Source organism: Mustela nivalis (assembly GCF_964662115.1).
Source record: "Mustela nivalis genome assembly, chromosome: 5".
Taxonomy (NCBI): domain Eukaryota; kingdom Metazoa; phylum Chordata; class Mammalia; order Carnivora; family Mustelidae; genus Mustela; species Mustela nivalis.
In genome coordinates, this window is record NC_139024.1 from 121,855,064 (window position 1) to 121,879,566 (window position 24,503).

The following is a 24,503-nucleotide window of genomic DNA, read 5'->3' on the forward strand; positions in this document are numbered from 1 at the left end:
TTGTTCCAACTAGAATGATGTGCATGGGGCCAGGGGAATGTATTTAAAATCAGTCACATTGGCTGAACAAGAACTAGGAATGCAGAAGTCTTTGCTTCTTTGGAGAAAAGAAAAAGCCACAAAACCTGCCCTGAGATGGAGAGGGAGGGAAGGGGGGTGGGGCAAGGGCTGAAAACAGAAATTCTATCTCCTGATGAGCTTAGCACTTGGAGGCTATTTTGTCATCCTGGTTTCCTACTCCTGGATTAGCTCACTGTTGCCCACTGCTCCTCCGAAGCAGCCCCTCTTTGTATCATCATAATCATGGCCATCCCAGAAAAAGCACCTACTATGTGCCTAGGAGCAGTACCCTTGTATCCTCAATCCTCACAGTAACCTTAAAACCAATATGCCCACTTTTCAATTGAGGAGACATTTTCAGAGGAGCTAAGTAGCTGGCCCGGTATCATGTACTTACTTAATAGGAAGCATAGCCGGAATTTAAACCCAGTTTCCTCTAATATCAGTGTCTCCTTTCTATCACAAATCCATCTCAAGTCAACAAAGTTACTGAGTATCTACCAAATGACCAGATGCCACTGAGTTTCAGTTTCTATTTCCCTGGGTCCCGTGACTCCAGCCCTCTACCTGTTTCCCATTTTCAAACGCTCCCATTTCCAAATATGCATCTCCTTCCCATTATCATTGTCCGCCATTCTAGACTTTGGTCAGCAACGTAGCAGTACTCCAGGTGGGCCAGCAGGCACGACTCGCTCTTATGCCAGGGATTTACACAGAGTGAGGGTCAGTGCCTTGCCATCCATCATCTGCACAGTTAATCCCAATTTAATAGCAGATCCTCCTGAGCCCCAGTTGAGAATCCCCTGCCTCCTCTTTGGAGAGGAAGCATGGTGGGGAGGGGGGAGCCTCTGAAAGGACACAGCTGGACAAACAGACACCTCTGAGGGTGAGGGATAGCTGCTCAGAGGAGATGGATTTAAGAATATTTATTAACCCCCTACTAGGTGAAAGGCCAAGTACTGGAGATACCACTGAGATATCATGAGAAAAAGAGCAGATGTGGTCCTGTACGTTTATGGAGATTATATTCCAGTGGGGAGAGACAAACAACAACAAAAAGTAAACAAATACATAAAATGATCCTCCACATAGCAAGTGTCCTAAGAAAATGAACAAGGGGTTAAGAAAGAGGTTGGTGGGAGGTCAAGATCTCAGGTCAAATGAGAGAAAGGAAGGATCATAGCAATCTTGGGGGAGAGGGGAAGGAAATGAGGAGCAGTGAGAGCAGTGAAATGGAAAGGGGCCAACAGCCTGTTTCCCTAGGATTAGGGCAGTGAGAACTGGTCCAGCTGCCCTTCTCGCCCCCCGGCCTTTTCTGGCCTTAACTCATCCCCCAGCACTCACCACCCCCTTTCCTTGGCTTAATGATTCACTCCCAACCTTTCTCTAGCTTCCCGTATGGTAGGGAGGGGGTGAAGCAGAGCCATGGGTCTCTGAGGGTAGCAAGAACAGAGATGAGAGACTGATGGAGAAGGAATGGCGAGTAGTCTTAATTTCCTGGTTCTTCTCTGTCCCATTCTGGTCTTGACACAAAGAAAGGTCTCTCTGAGCCAGGAGGACGGTAAAGTTAACTAGGTCCAGCTAGAGGCCCAGATTCCAGATGGGGGAGGTAGTGGTGAAACAAGATCCTGACATCCCTCTTCATTTCCCCTCCCCTGCCAAATGCCCTGGAGAAATTTTCCATCATAAACAAGTGGTGCATTCCTGACCTTGGGTGCCCCCACCGCCTCCCACTAAGCCATTTTCTTCCATCATCACTATCTCCCCCACCCCCAATTCATATCTGTGTGAGCATGTAGGTAGGCCCAGCCACACATGCAAGTAGTCATGGATTCATTTGTAGTGTGCGGTTGCCTTGAAATAAGGGTGTAGCTAGGTGTGCAGGCTCCCTGCCTGGGTGTAAAAATGATGAGGATGGCAGGTGTGAAAGGCAGGTACTGGAAGGGGGTGTGTCTCTGTAGAGGAGGTGTGTTTTATGCTGGTCAGAGAGAGGTATGCAACACATGAGTTTAGACAGCAGTAATGGGTATAAAATAAAGCGACACAGAGGCCCAGGAAGCAGTTGTGTATGCAGAAATGATGTATCTATTGGAGCCCAAAGGTGGGGATGTCCCTAACTACATCCCATACATCCTTGCTTGAGACATGCCACTAGGTGTTCCTCTTTTGGTGTGTGCATAAGGATAGTCCCAGCTGTTCTTAAGATGCTATAAATTTGTATGTAGGGTTTGAAAGAGTGTCTCCATGTCTCAAAGCTTTGGGTGACCCAGCCAGGCTGTGAATACCATATGTGCAGGTAGAGTTCTGCATTTTCAGCTTTCATTTACAAGACTATTGAGCAACTACTACAGGTAAGGTTCTGGGCTGGGTTTCATGCAGGGCGCAGAGAGACGAGTGACACAGCCTGCAATGGAAGGGATCATTGCACTCTGCGAGCAGCAGGCATAACATGATCCAGAGTAAAGACCTGAGCCAGATGCCTTTCAAATCCCTAGAGTCAGCCTTGATGCCTTCATGCCCTTACTGTCAGCACCCCATTCTTCACACTCCCAGGTTCTAACGATTCCCATCTCATTACCAAACAGCTATGGTCTTATGGTAGGAATGTCTCTTACTGCCATCTCTCCTCTTGGTTCCCTCTTCCACTGCTCATCTCAAGCCCTTGTTGCCTTCCACCTAAACCTTTCCAATAACCTCCTATCCCCTGGCTCAGTGTCTCCTCATCCAGGGCACACTTGTCATCCTACTTAGTTTCCAACTACCCTCCTTTTATCCTTCCATGACCCAACAGAATCCAGAATCTTGAGTTAAACTCAATCTCCTGGCCTGGACCTCCAGCTAAGCTCTCCCCACTCGGCCCACCTCCTTTCCAGAATCATTACTTCCCACTACTCCTTTACAGGAAACTTACTGTAAGATTGTTTTTCTTGTGATTCCCCAAACACATCCTGTACTTTTCCAGCCCAAGGTCTTTGCTGATTCCATTCTCTTCCTCACAGTCATCTTCCACATCTAACTCTGTGGTACCCCACCCACTGTTCAAAGTCATCTCCAATGCCACTCTTCTATGAAGCCTCGCCTTATTGATTAGATAGATGGGAACACTAGTTCTTTTGGGTCTCCCCTTTATAGTTGGTGTTCAGTTTCTTTAAGACCCTCAAGAGAGTTCGAGGTGCCGGCTGTGTCTGGCTGGCCTCACTCAGCAGCCCATACACTGAAACCAACCTCAGTACTTTCAACAAGACCTTTAACAGTAAATGCTCAAAGGATGTTAAACTGTGAGTCCATGAGCAGCTGTCTCTAAGGCAGTTATGAAAGGGACAAATCTGGGTAACTGGGTAATCTGGGTAACTACTAACCTCTTGCCTTTGTTTTGTGGCAGCAGCCTTACGTGAGCATTTCTGCAGCTACACATGCAGGCAGCTTTCTTGTGTTGCCCCTGCAAAGTCTCTGCACCTTTGCTCCAGTATGTGCATGGTAAAGGGGAGAAGATAGGCCACCGCAAAAGGTTCCACTTGGGCATGTGAGTTATTTTGAGCTGGTGGCAATCAAAAACCTAGCAGACTCAGGAACAGCGTTTTGCCTCTCTTCTTTGCCTAAAAGAGTTTAGATAGGGGACTGAACTGCAAAGACGGCTATTACCAGAAGATAACTATCTGATGGTCCTACCCACTTTGGCAGGGCAAACTTCTGACTTCCAAACATCCCCTCTTCTTATCTTCCCCTGAATTGGCCTCCTTCCATTCTTTAGCTCCAGAGGGCTTACGAACCTCAATTGCCTTTAAATCTCAAGGCTTCCTCGGTTCCTGAAGTAATTAAATCTGTTTTTCTCCTATTAACTTACATCAATTTAATTGTTAGACCAACCAGTGAAGGTAGAAGGAAAGAAAGGATGATTTTTCTGCCCCTACAATGTGGTGTGTGCTGGGGCAGGCAGCATCATGTCTTGTGTGTACTAGCATGTTCATTTCTCTGTCTTTTTGGCTATTTCTGTGATGACTTTCCTCTTGTGTGTGTGCGTGCGTGTGTGTGTGTGTTGTTCTATGTGTATCTACAAGTATATGAATGTGCGTGTGTAGCTGTAATTCGTTGGCTTTGCTGGGTCGCTGCTCCCAGCATGGCCAGATTTCTTTATGTCAGTCCTCCTACCTCCCCAGAGATGGGGCCAGTGGCCTAACCACCTCCTAAGCTATCTGCTGGCTGCTCTCCAGCCCCCACATGCCCTGAAATGGGCCTGCAGCCCGGGATCTCACCCATCCCACTCACAACTCACACGCTCACAACGCACACATGGGCGCCTAGTTTGCACAGGCCACGTCGCCGCCCCCTCTCATTGTTTAACCGTCGGAATTTCCAGCTTGCTCTGGCCACCACTCCCAGCAGCGGGTGGAGTTGAGAAGGCCCCGCCCAATACTGGAGCGCACAAAATCTGCTCCGCAATGCTGTAGGTCCGCATTCGGCCTTCGGCCTTCCGTTTCGCTCTGTCCGCCATGTGTCACTCTCGCAGCTCCCTCCCCACTATGACAGTCCTGCGGGCCCCGACCCCCGTCTCCACCAGCCCCGGACCCCGGCGGGGCTCTGGTCCTGAGATCTTCACCTTCGACCCTCTCCCGGAGCCTGCGGTGGCTCCTGCCGCGCGCATCAGCGCCTCCCGCGGGCATCGGAAGCGCAGCCGTCGGGTCCTCTACCCACGAGTGGTGAGTGTCGTGGAAGTGGGCACCCGGAGGGGCAGGGGGGAACGGCCGGACGCCGGGGTCCTCAGCTAATCTGTCGCCTTTGTTGTCTCTCTTCAGGTCCGGCGCCAGCTGCCAGTCGAGGATCCGAACCCCGCGAAAAGGCTCCTTTTTCTCCTGCTCGCCGTCATCTTCTGCCAGATCCTGATGGCTGAAGAGAGTGTGCCGGCACCGCTGGCTCCGGAGGACGCCCCCAACGGTGCATCCCCCGCGCCCACCCCGGTGCCCCCGGTCCTTGAGCCCCTTAATCTGACCTCTGAGCCCTCGGACTACACTCTGGACCTCAGCACTTTCCTACAGCAACACCCGGCCGCCTTCTAAACGGGACCTCTCCCCACATCCCCCCACCCAAAAGAATCCGAAAAAACAAAGAAACACCGGGTGTACCTGGTGCGCGAGAGCGTATCCCAAACTGGGACTTCCGAGGCAACTTAAAATCAAAGCACTGCAGCGGAGAAGCCAGCCCGAGCCCGGGATGAAGAGCACCGACACTCCCGGGCAGGCCGCGTGGGGAAGAGCGTCATTTATTTATTTCTCAGCGATTCTAATTAATATTTATATGTATTTATGTATGTCCCCCTAGGTGATGGAGGGGTGTATGTAATATTTATTTTAACTGATGCAGGGGTGTGAGATGTGCCTCCCTGCTAAAAACGCAGAACTCTTGGTAATTTGTTGAGTTTTGGCAAAGGTGGAGGCTGGGCGCTTTGGTTCTCCTCGAGAACCAAGGTGGAGGTCCTGGATCTGGGAGAGTGCCCGGACAAAGAGTCAACGATGGTGGCAGGTCGTAGGTTTAGGGGCTGGTATTCCGTCTTACAGGATTTCAACTCCCTAGATCTACTGTGTGAGGCTTTGACGGACCACCGGGGTTGGCCTTCAATCTTCTCGAAGTTGCCCCCAAGGGGTGGCTAAGGTGTCGAAGGTCGGTGGGCTGTCGGTGGGCTGTCAGCGGGCGGCTGTGGGTCGCCCGGTATGTTCTGTGAACACAAATAAAGTCGGTTTACTGTCAGTAGTCATCTGAGTGTACGAATCTTTGTTAGCGGCGATTCCCCAGTCCTCCCCGCCTTCCGGCACCAAGGGCGGGCTGGAGGAGCTGGGGCCACGTCCTCCGCAGGCGCTCCGCCCCGGGTGACCGGATGCAGTCTTTCGTTGCCCCGTGTGCGGTTTTCCTAGTTACCGCGGGGCAAATCAGAGATGAGGCAATCTCCCCAGCCCGGGTTGCAGGCCCACGGAGGTCACGTCCCGCTTCCCGGGGCGGAGCTCCAGCCCGAGGAAGGACGGCGGCAGGCGGGCATCCAGCGCATGCGCGCCGTGCTGGGAAAGGGGCGGGCCGCGGCGGGGCGGGGTCGCGTCTGCCGCGGCAACCGGGTGCGGCCGAGTGAGGGGCGCGAGCGCGGGCGCCGCTGGCTGGAAGGCAGTTCCCCGGGACCGCTGCTGGGTTCCTGAATCCGCTGCGCGCCCCTGCTCGGTTCCTGAATCCGCTGCGCGCCCCGGCCCGGCCACCGCCAGCGTACGGAAAGGTGGGTGGGAAGGCGAGATGGAGTCGCTCCGCGGAGGAGCAGGGAGGGTGGCGCAAGGTTTGGGGCCTTAAAGCGCGAGAGAGCTTTATCACCGGAGCCAGAAACTGCCTCACCGTAGGCGGGACGGGGCAGGGGTAAGGGAGTGGCTGTAAACCGGCGAAGGGGAGGGAGTCTCTGGGATCTGTGGGATTGAATAGGCAAATGCCTTAGCGGAAAGGTGCGGAACGGACTGGGCCCTGGTGGCTGGAGATTGGGCGAGACTGACGGGAAAGGGAGAATATTCACTCCTGTGGACCCCCGCCCGCAAAGGCTTCCTTTTTTTTCCCCCCCAGCTCCAGCCTGAGCCATGTTTTTCACTTGTGGCCCAAATGAGGCCATGGTGGTCTCCGGTAAGTAATGTTCTTTTCTCAGCCAGTGGCCCCCAAACCCTTGCGGGTCTGGATTCTACCCTTCTCCCTACCAGGTCCCCAGGCGCGGGCCTCTGTCCTCCACCCCCAGCGCCGGCTGCAAGCCACCCACTTGTGATTCCCAGTGCTGCCCTTCCAAGGCCCAAACTGCCTCCGCCCTGGCTCCCAGATTTCCCTGTGGGGCTTATTCCCGCCCCTCACTCCAGTTTTTCAGTCTTCCATATTCTAGCCCTACCCCTGGTGCTGCAGTTTACTGCCCTCTCACCTTGCAGGCTTCTGCCGAAGCCCCCCAGTCATGGTGGCTGGAGGACGTGTCTTTGTCCTGCCCTGCATCCAGCAAATCCAGAGGTAGGTAGAAAAAGAACCAGGGAAGGGAAACCCCAGTTTTCTCGTTTCTTTTTTTCTTACTGTCCACTCCTCCTTTTTCCCATAGGATCTCTCTCAACACACTGACCCTCAATGTCAAGAGTGAAAAGGTTTACACTCGTCATGGGGTCCCCATCTCAGTCACTGGCATTGCCCAGGTGAGGCTTTCAGAGCCTTTACCCACCCGGAGTCCATTCCTTCATCACCTTCTTTGTGCCCAGACATTGAGAATCTTCTCATCATGGCCTTCCCAACCTCTGACTGCAGAGAAATGTCTCTGCTAAATCTCACCTTCTCCAGGGACTCCCAAGGACTTGACTCTTCCATTCTCTTCCTGCTTCCTACCTGGCTTTATGAGACCTTCACCACACTTTCCCTATCCCTACTCTGGTTACAGGTGAAAATCCAGGGGCAGAACAAGGAGATGTTGGCAGCTGCCTGCCAGATGTTCCTGGGGAAGACGGAAGCTGAGATTGCCCACATTGCACTGGAGACTCTGGAGGGCCACCAGAGAGCTATCATGGCTCACATGACTGTGGAGGTGGGCTTGAGGGCAGGGAAAGATCTGGAAGAGATATCAGAGTGAGTGGCACAAGGACCCAGCTAGTCTGTGGGACACAGTATCTGGAGGACTGAGAGCTTAAGTTCCTCCTTCCCACCATTTTGTTACCCTAGGAAATCTATAAGGACAGACAGAAATTTTCAGAGCAAGTTTTCAAAGTGGCCTCCTCAGACCTGGTCAACATGGGCATCAGTGTGGTTAGCTACACCCTGAAGGACATTCATGATGATCAGGTAAACAAACTTGGGTGGCTGATTCTCTTCTCTCCAGTTCCCTGCTCCCATCTCTTAAATCCTCCCAAGGATTCTGATTGCTGCTTCTCTCTCACAGGACTATTTACACTCCTTAGGGAAGGCTAGAACAGCTCAAGTCCAAAAAGATGCTCGGATTGGGGAGGCAGAAGCCAAAAGAGATGCTGGGATCCGGGTGAGATAGATTCTACTTGGGGGATCACTTGGTCCCAATGGTTTTCTTGGACGTGCAGTGGGAGACGGGATGGAAGGGGCACAACTGAGTGAGGGCTCGTAGAGCTGGGTTGGCAGAGGAAATAGATGAGGCACATGCAGGGGAGACTGGTGAGGAGCAGGCTGTCCCCCCTGGGGCCTTCCTGTCCCTACTCTAACTTCCTCCCTGATCTCTGTGTGGACAGGAAGCCAAAGCTAAGCAGGAGAAGGTGTCTGCCCAGTACCTGAGTGAGATCGAGATGGCCAAGGCACAGAGAGACTATGAGCTAAAGAAGGCCACATATGACATCGAGGTCAATACCCGCCGTGCACAGGCTGACCTCGCCTATCAGCTTCAGGTCAGAGCTCTCACACTGGGCAGTTCATTCCTCTGAAGCCATCCATCTTAGGCCGTCACACTTTCTCATATTCTAACTCTGATCCCTTTATTCTGGCTCTACATTTCTGACCCATCTCCTCCATACGATGATTTGAAAGACCCAAGCATTTCAGTTGAAAAGCAAAGTAAAGGCCAAGAATGGATATGGTCAGTAGGATGTGATCATATGTTTCGGCAGATTGTCCCCTGGGGAATGGCACCTGGATGGGTAGGTGAAGCGAGCTAACATCCAGCCCATTCTCCACACTCACCGTGCTGTGCATTCCCACACAGGTGAGTTGTTGCCGCATCCACCCAGGGGAGGGGGCCTGTTTTTCTGATTTTTTACGTGCTCACAACAGCCCTGGTGATCGGAGAAGGGCATAAGGAAGGAAAACATGGACTTGGCTTTGCATTCTGCAAAGTGAGATAGGGGCAGCCCTTGATACTACACGGAGGCATGGTCAGTCCTCTTTGCTTGCAGATTCTGTATTTGAGAATGGGCCTACTCACTAAAATTTACTGGTAATCCCAGAAGCAGTCCTCGTGGCACCTTTGTGATCATTTGCAGACATGCACAGAGCAATGAAGAATTTGAGTTGCCTGGTGGTGCAGTTGAGGCTGAACAAGATATTTTGCCTTCTTGTTTCAGCTCTCATAATGCAAACAGTGTCATTTTCATAGTATATTCACTGCTACATTTTTTGCATTCTTGTACTCTTTGTTGGTGGTTTTGCTCTTTAAAATGGTCCCCAAGCATGCTACTAAAGTGCTAAGTGTTCCTGAGTGCAAGGAGACTGTGATATGCCTTACAGAGAAATTGCATGTGTTGGATAAGCTTCTTTCAGGCATGAGTTATAGTGCTGTCAGCAATAACTTCATTGTTAATGAGTATGTATATTATATAAGGTATCTTTAAACAGAAACACATATATAGCAAGCATATATAGTGCTTTGTCGTGAACAGGGGATCACAGGAACCTAACGGTATGTTTCCCCTAACAAGAAAATAAGTATTTGCTAATTCGGTATTCATGGCTACTTGATAGACCAGATCTACTGTGAATAATGGGAGTCAACTGTACTTTGAGACCTTTACCCAAAGGATAGCAATGTTATGAAATTTGGTTCTGCCACAAGTGGGTATAGGCTTAAAGGATACTGAAATAAAAAACGTCTTTAGTTTACGATATTAAATTCCTGAACTTTGCTTCAGTGTAGTCTGCCTACCAGTAGCAGCGGCATCGCTATGGGCCTTATTAGATATAGAATCTCCAGCTCCAGTCCTGCTGACTGAATCAGAATCTGAATTGGTTATTTTTTTAGAGTTAGTCTCCACACCCAACCTGGGGCTTGAATGCATAACCCTGAGATCAAGAGTTGCATGCTCTACTGACTGAGTCAGCCAGGTGCCCCTAGAATCTGTGTTTCAACAAAATCCCTAGGGGATTCATGTACACATTGGCATTTGAGAAGCATTAACATAGTGGAAACCATTTCCACTATGCAAGCTGGAAACCAACTTGCAGGGTCCTTAACCTAAATACAGCTTTTCTTATCTGCAAATCAAAGGATTGAGCAGGTTTTGGCTCTGTTCCAACTTTTATCAACTCTTTTCTTTTGTGCAGGCTTTGTGCTAGGTACTTGGGGAAATAGGAATTCATTCAACAAATACTGTCAGGTGCCTAAGATGTGCCAGACATTGTTTTGGAAGTGAGGGCGTAAGTATGAATGAGACAGAAAAGATTCCTGCTCTTGTGGAGCTTATATTATAAAACAGGAAACAGCTAGTAAGCAAGTAAATAACTTCCATAGGTTCTAATTATCCTGTTTAAGTGCTATGAAGGAAATGTACAGAGGGATGAAAAAAACAGTGCAGAGGTTTGGGGTAAGCTTCAGTGAGGAAGTGATTTATGAGATAAACCTGAAGATGAGAAAGAGCCAACAGTGTAAGGAGTTGTGGGCCAAGTGCTGTTTCTGTGTTGATGGAAATGCTGTAAATCTGTAATTGTAAATGCTGTGATACTGAGTGCTTGAAATGTGGCTTGTGGAGCTGTAGCTAGTGAAATGTGAGTAAGAAACAGAACTTTAAATTTTATTTATTTATTTAAATTTTAAATTTTATTTAATTTTAATTAATTTTTTAAAGATTTTATTTATTTGACCCAAGAGAGATGTCACAAGTAGACAGAGAAGCAGGCGGGGGGTGGGGGAAGCAGGGTCCCTGCTGCGCAGAGAGACTCACGCCCATGCAGGGCTCAGTCCCAGGACCCCAAGATCATGACAGCAGCTGAAGGCAGAGGCCCAACCCACTGAGCCACCCAGGTGCCCTTAATTTTAATTAATTTTAAGTATAAATAGCCATATGTGGTTAGACAGAGGACCATCACATGCAAAGGCCCGGAGGTAGGAAAGAGCTTGGTGTGTCCCAAGAACAGAGAGGAGGGTTCTGATCTGATAGGGCTGGTATGCTGTGAGATGGCAAGGCAGACAGGGCCAGGTCCCATAGGGTTCAGGTGGCCATGTTGGAGACTTAAAAGAGAATTCCAAGCCCAGTGGAATCCTACTGGAGAACTTTAAGCAGGGAGGTGTCATGGTCTAATTCACATTTTTTTTTTCAAAGATTTTATTTATTTATTTATTTATTTATCAGAGAGAGAGAGAGAGCGCACAAACAGGCAGAGTGGCAGGCAGAGACAGAGAAGCAGCCTCCCTGTGAAGCAAGGAGCCAGTTGTGGGACTGGATCCCAGGACCCTGGGATCATGACCTGAGTCAAAGGCAGCGGCTTAACCGACTGAGCCACCCAGGCATCCCCTAATTCACATTTTTACAAGGATCAGTGTGTCTGCTGTGTGGAGAGTTGATTCTCAGAAGACAAGAAGCAGGAAGATAAATTGGAAGCTTTTTCAGAGATTATGGACTGAATAAATACAGTTAATTTCACTCCCTCTAAAACCACATAGAGCGACTTTTAAAAAGAAGAAGGAGAAGATGAACACAGATGGAGAGAACTGGATTGATAGGAACAGAAAACATCATTTTGGAAGCCAGAAAGCCATCATAATCAACTAAGCCAATGGTACTTTATCAGTGACGGGCATGATATGACCATTGAATCCTAAATGCTGACAGCCTCCCCTAACCTCCTTATCCATTTGTCCCCTGGATGCATCTTCCAAAGAAGTCATTAGAAGACTGTGCTGAGGAACATGACCAGTGCAAAGGGAAAGACTTTAAGGATCCTGGGGCGCCTGGGTGGCTCAGTGGGTTAAGCCACTGCCTTCGGCTCAGGTCATGATCTCAGGGTCCTGGGATCGAGTCCCGCATCGGGCTCTCTGCTCCACAGGGAGCCTGCTTCCTCCTCTCTCTCTCTGCCTGCCTCTCTGCCTACTTGTAATCTCTCTCTGTCAAATAAAAAATTAAAATCTTTAAAAAAAAAAAAAAAGACTTTAAGGATCCTGAATCATTGGTTCCTCAGTAGATGACTTGCCCAAATCACCATAGAGTGAAGTTCAGAGCCAATAAGCCTCACCCACATGCCCACAGTTTCACTGTTTTAGACCTCCTTCACGTGAGCAGCCAGCCAGGGATTCCCTGATATATGAGGGAATCCTGCAGTGTTCAAGTCTGAGACTAAAACCACAAACAGCAAAGCAACTTGAAGGATACATACTATGGAAGGAGTAGAGAGCTTAAAAAATCTTTTTTAATATTCTCTCAGATAAGAGAAGAATTCACATCTAGAAAATCAGGGCATAAAACAGAAAACAAAATAAGAGCTCTTAAAGTCAGTAAGATGGCAGAAATGAGGGGGGAAAAATCACAAGAAATTCTAGTGAGTCTGGATTTATTAATCTAATTGTAATACATTCTAATTGTAATAAATTTATTAATCCTAATCTACAGATTTATTAAATCAACAGAACAAAGAAAATGGGAGAAAAATCACCAGTGGAAAAAATACTTAAAATGTCTATCTGTTCTAGAAGATACGACTTTCTAGATTGAAACAGTCCACCAAATGTGCAATACAACAAATAAGAAACAACTACCCTGTGAAATTTCAGAACAGAGAGAACAAAGAAGGGATCTAAAAGCTTCCAGAGAGAAAGATCACAAAGGGTCAGGCATCAAAATGACTTCAGATTTTTTAAGAAGCCAGGAGACCATTGGAGCAATGCCTTCAAAATACAGATAGAAAATGATTTCTAGAGGCACCTGGGTGGCTCAGTCATTAAGTGTCTGCCTTTGGCTCAGGTCATGATCCCAGGGTCCTGGGATCAAGTCCCATGTCAGGCTCTCTGCTCAGCGGGTAGCCTGTGTCTCCCTCTCCCACTACCCTTGTTTGTGCTCTCTCTCTCACTGTGTCTCTCTCTGTCAAATAAATAAAATCTTTAAAAAAATGAATTCTAATGTAGTAACCTGTACTCAATCAAACTGTCATTTAAACAAAAAGGTAGAAAAAAATCTCAGAAAAACAAGATCTCAGAAAACTTACTGCCCATGTACTTCTTCCAAGGAAGCTACTGGGGGTTATTTCATCAAAAGGTGAGCCTTAAAAAGGGGGCAGGAGGGACTCCCAACACCGAGAGAGAGAGAGAGATCCTGTACATTGAAGGAGAGAGCAACTGGTCAATTTGGAACCAGTCTGAAATTTTAGGGTCAGGGACAGCACAGGATGCCATGTCCAGAAGCACCTTTCCTCTGGAGTGAACACATGGATGCAGTAAAGGCAGGGGTATCATCTCTGCTGTTGATAAGACCCTCAGGGATGATGGTCCATGGCTGAGCCAGAGCATTGGGGCCATAGAGAAGCATGCTCCTCTCTGGTACCTCTGTCACCAAAATCTTGACAAGAGCCTTCAGATATCTACTCTACAGGAATAAGAAAATGAGATATGTGTAAATAAGAGGAATTCTATATGTACATGTTCTTGTAAATGTTTAGAATGTTCCTGGAAGAAGAGTACAGAAAAAGCTGGTCACAGTTACTACCTCTGGGGAAAGGAAAAGGTGGTTTAAGGAAATAAGTGGACAGAAACCTTGCTTCTCACTGCTCTTTCTTTTTTTTTTTTTCCTTTTGAATGTGTACCATATACAAAAAATAAAAATGAAAGAGATACATACACACTCCAGCATCACTGCCAGAGCCAGTAGGAAACAGTTGTGGGGGGGCTGGAATTGATGGTGGCTTGCAGGAAGGTTACAGCAGCTCAGATGGAGAGAAGTGGATGGCTCTGAGTGAGGCTGTAGGTGGAAGATGGCCACCACACATCAGAACCTTCCAGGTGCTCATACTCTACAACAGAGGGACACTGGAAAAATAGACTAATATGGGAGCTCAACAGAGGGACCCCTTAGCTTGGCCTGAGGAAGAACAAAGTTGGATCCCTACCCTATCCAGCTCTTGATGTTAAGGCTGCTTGGAAATTACCCTATCATCTGCCTCAGAAGAGGATCAGGCCATCTCCCAAGCCATGATTGGGATATGGGAGATGGACTCCCCTGGGCTGGCTAAGCCCACCGGGGACTGGTTTCATGTACTTAACTGTATGAATAATCTCACCCAGGAGCCCTGGCCCTGGCTTCTCTCTGGTTCCTGGGAACTTGCTCTTCAGCCCTCATGTCAAGCATCACTCCTACTCAGGTGGCCAAAACTAAGCAGCAGATCGAGGAGCAGCGGGTCCAGGTGCAGGTGGTGGAGCGGGCCCAGCAGGTGGCAGTGCAGGAACAGGAGATCGCCCGCCGAGAGAAGGAGCTGGAGGCCCGAGTTCGGAAGCCCGCAGAAGCTGAGCGCTACAAGCTGGAGCGCCTAGCTGAGGCAGAGAAGTAAATGCCCCTTCCAAGCCCCATTGTAGTCCTTTATGACCTGGGTGCCCCCGTATGAAGAGCTGAGGCCTTCACTACCTGAACTCCTATGGAAGTCGAGTTACAGGTGCCTGTGTCTCTCCAGCAGGGCCTGCCTTTGGTCCTTCCTCAGCCCCTTCCTGCACTTCCCTTTCTGTGCCCAGGTCCCAGCTGATCATGCAAGCTGAGGCAGAAGCTGAGTCTGTGAGGGTGAGTTAAGAGGTGACTCTTGGTGGCTTGTGGAGCAAGTGGGGGTTGCTGTTTGAGCTGGGGTTTCTTGTCCTTAACAACAGCCGTCAGTCCCACAGTTTCCTACTGTTCTCAGATGCGTGGGGAGGCCGAGGCCTTTGCCATAGGGGCTCGAGCTCGGGCCGAGGCTGAGCAGATGGCCAAGAAGGCAGAAGCGTTCCAGCTGTATCGTGAGGCCGCTCAGCTGGACATGCTGCTGGAGAAGCTGCCCCAGGTCTGTGGGTGGTGGGCACCAGGAGAGGAACAGAACCAGGGAGTGCAGGGTGAGGGGTAAAAGGAGGGGTTTGGGGAGAGCCAGACTAGGGAACTGTGAATTTGGGGTGGGAATTATAAGCCAGTGACTGAAGTGAGGAGGGATGATCCTTACAAACTGAAGAATGTCAACGATCTCGAAGCCCAGGGTAAGGTGTTTGAGGAGGGGTGTGATCAGACCACAGGTGCTGAGTGTGCATCTCTCACCTACCAGGTAGCAGAGGAGATCAGTGGTCCCCTGACCTCAGCCAATAAGATCACACTGGTGTCCAGTGGAGGTGGGACCATGGGGGCGGCCAAAGTGACTGGGGAAGTACTGGACATCCTGACCCGCCTGCCGGAGAGCGTGGAGAGACTCACAGGCGTCAGCATCTCCCAGGTGAGGGTCTCTAGAGTGAGCATGGTGGATTTCCTGTAAATTTCTGGGTTCCCCAGGCATGTGATGCGGTAGGCCTAGTACTAGGCCCGCATCCAGGAGGCTCCAGAGCCATTGACATCTTTGTTTTCTATATGCTATATGCTAGATGCGGTGCTAAGCTGCTGCTGCTATTGCTTTTTTAAAAGGATTTTATTTATTTCAGAGGAAGGAGAAAGTTTGAGTGGGAGGAAGGGGAGAGGGCAAGACAGATTCCCAACTGAGCAGATAGCCTGATGTGGGGCTCAGTCCCAGGACCCTGGGATCATGACCTGAGCTGAAGGCAGACGCTTAACCCATTGAGCCCTCCAGGTGTCCCTGAGTGCTACGCTTCTACACAAATGGTTGATTTTTGTTTTTGCTTGTTTGTTTGTTTTTTAATGAAACTGTCCTTTGGGTATATAGTATTTTACAAAGTAAAGAAACAACTTTGAATATGTTAAGGAACTGTGCCCCATCATACGGCTGGTAAAGCTAGATTTCAAACTCAGGCTGACTGTCTTCTAGAGCCTTGTGGTCGCCCCACTAGGACAAGGAACTGGTTGCAGCTGTTACTGCTTTTCTTGGTGCCTGTTTATTTACCTACAGATTATGACAGAAGTCAGAGAGCAGGTTCTGGAACCATAGTGAATCCTGGCTCTGGTCATGTTAGCTCTGACCTTATACAAGTTAGCTACTTCTGTGTACATTTTCCTCACCTTAAAATCGGGCTAATAATAGTATCTACTCTATTGAATTATTAAGGGAATCAAATGGGTATTTGTAGTGTTTAGCACAGTGCCTGGCACATACTATATATGAGAGTCCTTAAGAAAAAATTATATAGGGGCATCTGAATGGCTCAATCGGTTAAACATCCAGCTTTTGGTTACAGCTCAGGTCCTGTGTTGGGCTCTGTGCTCAGTGCTGAGTCTACTTGTCCCTCTTCCTCCCCCTGCTTGTGCATATTCTCTCTCAGAGTACCTTTTTAAAAAATTACGTATGTAAGTGAAAGCAGTAGACCATAACAGTGACCTTCAAGTTCGATTCCTTGGATCCTTCTTGAAGCCGGCATTGAAAGCCCTGAAAGATGAGCTAAGGAGGGTCTGTGCAAGCAGGGTTCTAGCCCCCTCCACTCCTTTTCAGTGATTTGCTGTGGACAGGTCCTGATGACCACTTGACAAGAGGGTAAGGTAGGGTGGCAGAAAAAACTTCTTAGAGAAGACTTTTGGAAATGCATGTCCTCCCTGCAGCCCTCATCCAGATGGGGAGCTGGGGGAAGAGGTTACATGATTCCCAAGTTTCATCATTGTTGTCTCTTTACCAGGTTAACCACAAGCCTTTGCGAACAGCCTGAGCCAACCTTTGCTCCAGTACCTAGCCTCGTGGTTGCCAGAATAGTACCCATACTGCATGCACAACTGGCTTCCCTGAGCATGCCCTTGACAGTGGGGTACTCCCCCATCTCCTTGCCAAATAGCCTGTGCCTTGCCTTGGAGGGGAAGGGTTGCTCTTCCCAGCCCCACACTGCCAAGACTACCAGTCCCCCAGGGGTTCCATGCCAGCCTTCTGATTATCTTACCCCAATTTAACTTCCTAGACCACATGCACCTATTGTCCAGAATTTTCCTGACCAAAACTGAGGGATGGCCTGAGGTTAACTTTGTCAAATCAATTGCTGTTAAAAAGCACTAATACTGGTTAACAATTAATAAAGCAGAACTCATTCAAAATTAATGCTGGAATGTAGCTTACTCCCTTCATTCAATATATTTTTTAGAATGGAAGAAGTTGGGGGCGCCTGAGTGGCTCAGTGGATTAAAGCCTCTACCTTAGGCTCAGGTCCTGGGGTGCTGGGATTGAGCCCCGCATTGGGCTCTCTGCTGTGGGGGGTTCCTGCTTCCTCCTCTCTGCCTGCCTGTGATCTCTGTCAAAAAAAACCTTTATAAAAAAAAAAAAAAAAAAAAAAAAGAAAGAAAAAAAAGAATGGGAAGTTACCTTGTACACTGTTAAAGTTGTACCACTTTTTTCCTGCAGTTGGTTATAGGCAGAAAATCCTGCTGAAATGGGAAGTAGTGAGAATTGACCTAGTCCCAAAAACTACTGAAAATAAGGAAATTATATACTTAAAATTTCCAGGGTCACTCTGAGATTTTGTGTACTTAGAAGCATGTTGTATTGGGTTTAACGGTGTTACTTTAGAATGGGACCATTAAGTGATACTCTCCACTAGTTAACTTTCCCAGTTAACTGAGAAAATCCGAAAGGGTAAGAGAAAACATCAAGAGCCATACCATAGCCTAAACGAACCCTGGATGCCCTGGATGAGCTACACATCTTATGTGGAGCAGTAGCTCTCAACTCTGCATTTGCCAGTATTCTCCTTGAGTAGTTAAAAGTAGATGGCTAGTTAACTGGCTTCTGGTTGGGTAGGCCTAAAGATCTGCATTTCTAAATTCCAGGAGGTTGTTGATAGGCTGGGAAGCACTTATGCCCTTCTTAACATTCATCTCAATTCTCATTGATCCTGTGTATCTGAGCCTATGGCTATCCCAGTTATTGAGGAGGGTAGTAAGGTGCTGGGGTAGTTTGGGTACTAAGATTAAGAGAAGAGGGGTGCCTGGGTGGCTCAGAGGGTTAAGCCTCTGCCTTCGGCTCAGGTCATGATCTCAGGGTCCTGGGATCGAGTCCCGTATCGGGCTCTCTGCTCGGCGGGGAGCCTGCTTCCTCCTCTCTCTCTCTCTGCCTGCCACTCTGCCTGCTTGTGATCTCTGTCTGTCAAATAAATAAATAAAATCTTAAAAAAAATTTAAAAAAAAAAAAAAAAAGATTAAGAGAAGAGGCTGGAGCACCTGGGTGGCTCAGTTGGTTAAGCCTCTGCCTTCAGCTCAGGCCTGATCCCAGGGTCCTGGGTCGAGCCCGCATCAGGCTCTCTGTTCAGCAGGGAGTTGCTTCCCCCTCTCTCTGCCTGCCTGTTTTTTTGTTTTTTTTTTTGCCTACTTGTGAGCTGTCAAATAAAATCTTAAGAAAAAAAAAAAAAGAGGGTCCATTAAGTATAAGGATATTCTCATCAGTCCATGGAGAGCAAAGTGTATGTGTTGCTGAACTTGAGCTTCCTGTATCCACTGGTACTCTTTCCCTAAATGAGCACACATCTTGCAACTTAATTTTTTCAGTTGTCATTTATTTTTGGCTCTTGGGGCAATGTTATCTTTTCAATATGAAAAAAAGCAAGTTCAACACAATATAGAAATTTGAAGTGTAGGACAGGATGAAGCCAAGGGCAGGGGAGGGAATAGCAAAAGGAAAAAAACGAGATGTTGCCAAAATGGGAGGGTCTCCTTGTCCACTCTCTGGAAGAATGATTCAAAAGATTTAGGTGGCAGTACAAACCTTTCTGTATATACACAGCAGAGCTGGGTGTTTGCTAAGGGTGGGGATGGGGAGGGTCTTTCTGGAGGCTAGTCCCTCTTCCTCTTCTTGGCCCCCTTCTCCAACCAGGGGAAAAGGAAGGAATCCAACATATGAAGGTGGTTATATAGGAAAAGAGAAGGACCTGCTTTAACAGGGTGGGGCAGACCCCTGCAAAAGAAACAGCTCAGGACTCAGCTTGGAAGAAGACGGGAAAATACAGATAATACTGTCAACACCTCTCCTGAAGCTGAGAGGAGCAGGGAAATTCCTGGAAATTAGGACTCAAGAGCCTGGATATCTCTCTCCAAAACTGCTCTAGAATAGAAAACCCTACCCCTTCCATATAGGTACCTCTACTGCTATGAGGTAGCTTTGTTTTCTTTCCCCGGGGCTACCACATGGGCTTAGGATGGTGGCGATCTACTGGGTTTTAAGCACTTGGTTCTAGATGGGATCTGATGAGACCCAGCTTCTTGGAAAATTATCTTATAAAACAAAGGGAAATACCAACTGGACAAATGGGAGAAGGGGACACCGAAAGGAAATACAGGGTTACTGAGAATGGCAGAAATCTAGGTTTCCCAGAGTGGAAGAGAGGAGACATTCAACAAACAACAAGTATTTATTGAGCGCCTATTATGTGTCAGGCACTGTGTTCTAGGACCACCCCCCTCCAAAAAAGGAAAAAAGAGACAGAAGCAGAAAATGTAATTCTGAGGGAGAGGACAGGGGCAGCTGAGGAAGAAGGCTGAGGGAATGGAGAATCCTGAGGTGATGGTGCTCTGCCTTAGGCCTCCTCTTCGGCCTCCTCACCGAAATCCTCCTCCTCTTCTGCGGTGGCATCCTGGTACTGCTGGTACTCGGAGACAAGGTCATTCATGTTGCTCTCAGCTTCAGTGAATTCCATCTCGTCCATGCCCTCACCTGTGTACCAGTGGAGGAAGGCCTTGCGCCGGAACATGGCCGTGAACTGCTCTGAGATGCGCTTGAAGAGCTCCTGGATGGCTGTGCTATTTCCAATGAAGGTGACTGCCATCTTGAGGCCACGAGGTGGGATATCGCAGACTGCTGTCTTGACGTTGTTGGGGATCCACTCCACAAAGTAGCTGCTATTCTTATTCTGCACATTGAGCATCTGCTCATCTACCTCCTTCATGGACATCCGCCCACGGAAGACAGCAGCCACAGTGAGGTAACGGCCATGGCGGGGGTCACAGGCAGCCATCATGTTCTTGGCATCAAAGACCTGCTGGGTGAGTTCAGGCACAGTGAGGGCCCGATACTGCTGGCTTCCACGGCTGGTCAGAGGTGCAAAGCCAGGCATGAAGAAGTGGAGCCGTGGGAAGGGCACCATGTTGACGGCTAGCTTCCGGAGGTCAGCATTGAGTTGACCAGGGAAGCGGAGGCAGGTGGTGACACCACTCATGGTGGCTGAGACGAGGTGGTTCAGGTCTCCATAGGTTGGCGTGGTCAGCTTGAGAGTGCGGAAGCAGATGTCATAAAGGGCCTCGTTGTCAATGCAGTAGGTCTCATCTGTGTTCTCTACCAACTGATGGACGGAGAGGGTGGCATTGTAGGGCTCGACCACAGTGTCAGACACTTTGGGTGAGGGTACCACACTGAAGGTGTTCATGATGCGGTCAGGATACTCTTCTCGGATCTTGCTGATGAGCAAGGTGCCCATTCCAGAGCCTGTTCCCCCACCCAGTGAGTGGGTCAGCTGGAAGCCCTGTAGGCAGTCACAGCTCTCCGCCTCCTTCCTCACCACATCCAGGACTGAGTCAACCAGCTCAGCACCCTCTGTGTAGTGGCCTTTGGCCCAGTTGTTGCCTGCCCCAGACTGACCTGGAATGGGGTGGGGAGCCAGGCTTGATTAGTAAAGAAAGATAAAGGACCAAATTTCCACTTTTTAACTTTTGGAATTGTGTACACAAATGTGCCTTCTTTCTCACTCACCTGTATACATCCCTCCCCCATTATTTACCAACTAGGGAGTTACTACCAATGCCTGTGTTAGAGATTTCAGAACACAGCCCTGATTTAGCACTCCAGTATATCAATAATCTCCTAGTCCTTGCTGTCTTCTTTACTCAAATACCCTGAATAGCATTACCTATTAATACGTGTATAACTCACCAAAAACAAAGTTGTCTGGTCTGAATATCTGCCCAAAAGGACCTGAGCGAACAGAGTCCATGGTCCCGGGTTCTAGATCCACCAAGATAGCACGAGGAACATATTTGCCACCTATATGGAAGAAAAGAGTCAAAATTGGCAAAGGAGATCAGCTGGAGCAGGGAGACTGCCAGGGACCCTAACTTGTGATTCCAAGTGCGGCCACCAGGGGGCAGAGGAGCCAATCATTTGCCCCATGGTGGGCAATCAAACCAAGGCCTCCTTTTGAAAAAAGGAGAGATCCATCCAAAAATATTAAGAGGTTCTCCAGGGCTGGAAGAGACCCCAGAGAAGCGGAAGAGGAGATGGGACCCAAGATTCCCTGGGTTCCCAACCTCACCTGTAGCTTCATTGTAGTACACGGAGATGCGATCCAGCTGCAGGTCGCTGTCACCGTGGTAGGTTCCAGTGGGGTCGATGCCGTGTTCATCACTGATTACCTCCCAGAACTGCGGAGGGAAAGCAATGCGACTTCCAACCAATTATGCCCACCCGACCTACACACATTTTAATCCCGGACACGCCCGTGGTAAGCCTCGTTCTAGGGCCTGTGGCATTGCCTCCCCCAGCCTGCCATATCCTTCTACTAGACATCCCCAACCCCAGTTAAGCTGCAGCTTTCATTGCCTGGAATGTGAGACGAGGTGCAACTGAGGAGGCCTTGCGATCGCAGATAATTTTAGGGTGGGAATGTGAGGAGAGGGAGATGGAAACGGCCAACCAGACTGGACAAGCACACCTTCCTACCGCGCACAATGGGCCAGTGTTTGAGAGACCAGAAGCTGCCGCAATCGACCACCCCCAACCCCGCCCTCCACGTGACTGCGGCACCCGCGCGGGCCGCGGGACTGACAATGGGAGATGTCGCGCGTGGGCGTGGTGTGAATACCTCCCACGAGAGGCGGGGCTCGGTTTGGGCTAGGGCGCCCCCAGCCGGCCGGCAGGGCCGCTTTGTCCCGGCGCGCCAGGGGCGCCCAGGCCCCGCCCTTCTGCTACAACGTAGCGACAGCACTTCCTCCCTGCCCTTCCCCCGCTACACTGTAACCGCGCGAAAAAAAAAACCCCACCAAAGAAAACATCCCCCACCCCCTGTCTTGGCCCCGGAATTTTCTTTCTTTGCTAGCTTTTTACCCCTTGCTTTATATAAGGATTCTCTTCCTTTCTTCCACCGTTTAGTCCTGAGGGACCCTTTAAAGAAAAGGACTCTCCTACCCTCTTTCTTTATATCGGTTCACGCCCAAAGAGGGTCTCTTTACGGGAGATGTAAGTAAATAAAATTAATCCAGCAGCTATTAGTCTTCTTCCACCCACAAAGAATTACGGGACCGCCCCTCGGGAATCGCGGGCGCGCGAGATGCCTATCTTTTGGGAAGGGTACCGAGCAGTGCAGCCCACCCTGGCGCACCGCGTCCCCCACCCCACGGTGGGATCCAGGCTCCCCTCAGGCGCCGCCCAGCCTCGCCCCTTCTCCCTCCGGCGAAGCCCAGCCAAGAGTGGATGCACATGGGGAAACCTCGCCTCGCTTTGTCTCGGACGTTTCCGCATCTCCCTCCCCTCCCCGTCCTCGGACCGTTAGAACACTTTCAAATAAAATCTTACGGAACCACGGTCTTCCCACCGCCAAAACCGAAGGGTCCTTAACAGCTTCCACCAAAATGAACCAGCGAAGACTAGTTCCCCATTTTTCGCAAACTAATTCTAGCTACAAACGTCTATTATATATGGAAAACTTTTGAGGGGCAAAGCTTGACGATGGGTGGTATGCAAATATATATCGCAGCCATCGTTAATCTGGATTTTTTTTCTTCTCTAAAGAAATATAGTTAAAAGAAGAGGTTCAAAATCCTTACCTTGGCACCGATCTGGTTGCCACACTGACCGGCCTGGATGTGCACGATTTCCCTCATTGTTAAAATTTATTTTAATTTTTTTTTTGCTCGCCTCAAGGTGTGTACGGGGCAAGAAATTATATGGTTTTTCTTTTTTTTTTTCTATACTGCTAGTCTCAGGCTGGAAGGATGGGACGTGTCCCGGAGGCTGGAGCAGCAAGGTCCGAACGCAGCCGCAGGAAGGTTCTGAGAGAGAGAGAAAAGAGAGGGGAGGGCGAAAGAGGGAAGGCGGGCAGGGCGGGGCGCGCGTGCGCCTAGGCTGGGAGGCGGGAGAACAGGCACCGCGCCACCGTCGGGAGACAAAGCCTTATCGAGGCTGGACCTGATTAGTCGATGCCAGTCACGTATAAGACATCCATTGGTCTCTGCTCGGATGGACGAACGCAAGTCTCACTGGGAGTTGTAGTCCTCCATTGTTGTCCACGCTGCAAAATGAAGGGATGGATGGGTGGATAGTGGATTTTTGCTTTGGGATTTTTTTAAAAGGTTTTTTGTTTGTTTATCAAAAATGACCTTAAGCAAGTTTTCTTTCACCTATACCTGAGTTTTTTGTACTAAAAGGGCGTAGTTTTCGGGGATACAGGAATTGGGATACCTAGGGTGCCAGGCGTTGGAGGGTGGAGTGGGCACGCCCTGAAAGCTCCTTACTGCGGTAGCTCTTGGGAAACGGGCTGCTTAGCTCAGCGAAAACTGGGGAGAAATGCGGCACCTTGCTCTGCTACCTAATAGCTGGTCCTTTGGTGACCCAGGACTTGAACTCTAGTAAGATGCTGCTCCCCCAGACAGGAAGAAAGGGGGCATTGCCCTCCTGCTGTTTTCTTGGAAGTTTTCTAGTGATAACGTTTAGAAACAGAATTGTAGCAATGGTTTTTCAAATTAGAGATGTAATTGTCTGAGGGTGTGTTCACAGAGTAAGTTGAATGGTTTAGAAAAACTGGTATCTGGACTCTGAAGTCATTAGTTTCTGTCCATGTAAGGGATTCTGGACTTTCGAGCAGCATTGAAGACACTGCTTTTATCAGAGAACTAAGGGATGAGAAGCCTAAATTTCAATGCCTTCCAGCCTGCCTCTAGACATTTTGGTGAAAGTGTTTTTCAGTTTGCTGAATTCTTTGACTACATGGCTGGCCCTTGCAATCTTTCAAAAGCCTCAAGATTGAAACAAAAGGGGGGGCGGATGGGAGAAAATAGGATGGGCTCAAGTCAGAGTGACGTGCTTCTTGGGGTTAATTCCTTTGATAGATACTTAGTGTCCACCAATCCAGAAGCTAAGGATACAAAATGAGTAAAAATTGGTTCACCATCTTCAGGATTTTGCAATTTGTTGGAAAATGTATAAGCAGTGGAGTGTGGTAAGCACTCTAATAAGACGTGTATCAAGGTTATTGTTGTTGTTTTTAAGATTTTATTTATTTATTTGACAGAGAGAGAGATCACAAGTAGGCAGAGAGGCAGGCAGAGAGAGAGGAGGAAGCAGGCTCCCTGCCTAGCAGAGTCCGATGCGGGTCTCCATCCCAGGACCCTGGGATCACGACCTGAGCTGAAGGCAGAGGCTTTAGCCCACTGAGCCACCCAGGCACCCCAAGGTTATTGTTAATTCACAATGCATTCAACACATTTCTCCTTACCTAAACAAAAAATAAACCTCAACTTGTGTAAGACCTTCGCTATCCACTTAAACAAAGTATTTTACGTTTCAGGGCAAGATCACAATGAAAGCAATTACTTTATTGGGGCGGGGGGGGGATTCAGAATTTAGAATTACAGGACTTGTTTCAGTTGTTTTTCCCTTACATTGGCTGTAGGAACCTT

At 48.9% G+C, this 24,503-nt stretch overlaps 3 protein-coding genes across 8 annotated transcripts; 2 read left to right on the forward strand and 1 right to left on the reverse strand.

Annotated features, from left to right (window-relative positions):
• Positions 1–4,108: 4,108 nt before the first annotated feature.
• Positions 4,109–5,805, forward strand: IER3 (immediate early response 3). Its single transcript, XM_082732887.1, has 2 exons — positions 4,109–4,757; positions 4,854–5,805. The coding sequence occupies exons 1-2, from the start codon at positions 4,551–4,553 to the stop codon at positions 5,112–5,114; spliced, it is 468 nt and encodes a 155-aa protein (XP_082589013.1). The 5' UTR covers positions 4,109–4,550; the 3' UTR covers positions 5,115–5,805.
• Positions 5,806–5,955: 150 nt separating this feature from the next.
• Positions 5,956–16,950, forward strand: FLOT1 (flotillin 1). Of its 6 annotated transcripts, none has more exons than XM_082732881.1 (13): positions 5,984–6,313; positions 6,646–6,702; positions 6,993–7,068; positions 7,154–7,244; positions 7,484–7,627; positions 7,762–7,881; positions 7,979–8,074; positions 8,298–8,450; positions 14,119–14,300; positions 14,483–14,528; positions 14,644–14,781; positions 15,034–15,198; positions 16,541–16,950. In XM_082732881.1, the coding sequence occupies exons 2-13, from the start codon at positions 6,660–6,662 to the stop codon at positions 16,568–16,570; spliced, it is 1,284 nt and encodes a 427-aa protein (XP_082589007.1). In that variant the 5' UTR covers positions 5,984–6,313; positions 6,646–6,659; the 3' UTR covers positions 16,571–16,950. The 6 variants fall into 6 exon arrangements, with proteins under 6 accessions (XP_082589011.1, XP_082589007.1, XP_082589012.1 ...); XM_082732886.1 differs by having other exon boundaries at positions 6,058–6,313; positions 6,993–7,072; XM_082732885.1 differs by lacking the exon at positions 7,154–7,244 and having other exon boundaries at positions 5,956–6,313.
• A 2,280-nt stretch (positions 16,951–19,230) lies between these two features.
• On the reverse strand, positions 19,231–23,009 carry TUBB (tubulin beta class I). The gene is made up of 4 exons (XM_082732880.1): positions 22,653–23,009; positions 21,143–21,251; positions 20,764–20,874; positions 19,231–20,472 (listed from the first exon to the last, which is right to left on the reverse strand). The coding sequence occupies exons 1-4, from the start codon at positions 22,707–22,709 to the stop codon at positions 19,415–19,417; spliced, it is 1,335 nt and encodes a 444-aa protein (XP_082589006.1). The 5' UTR covers positions 22,710–23,009; the 3' UTR covers positions 19,231–19,414.
• Between the last annotated feature and the right edge of the window lie 1,494 nt (positions 23,010–24,503).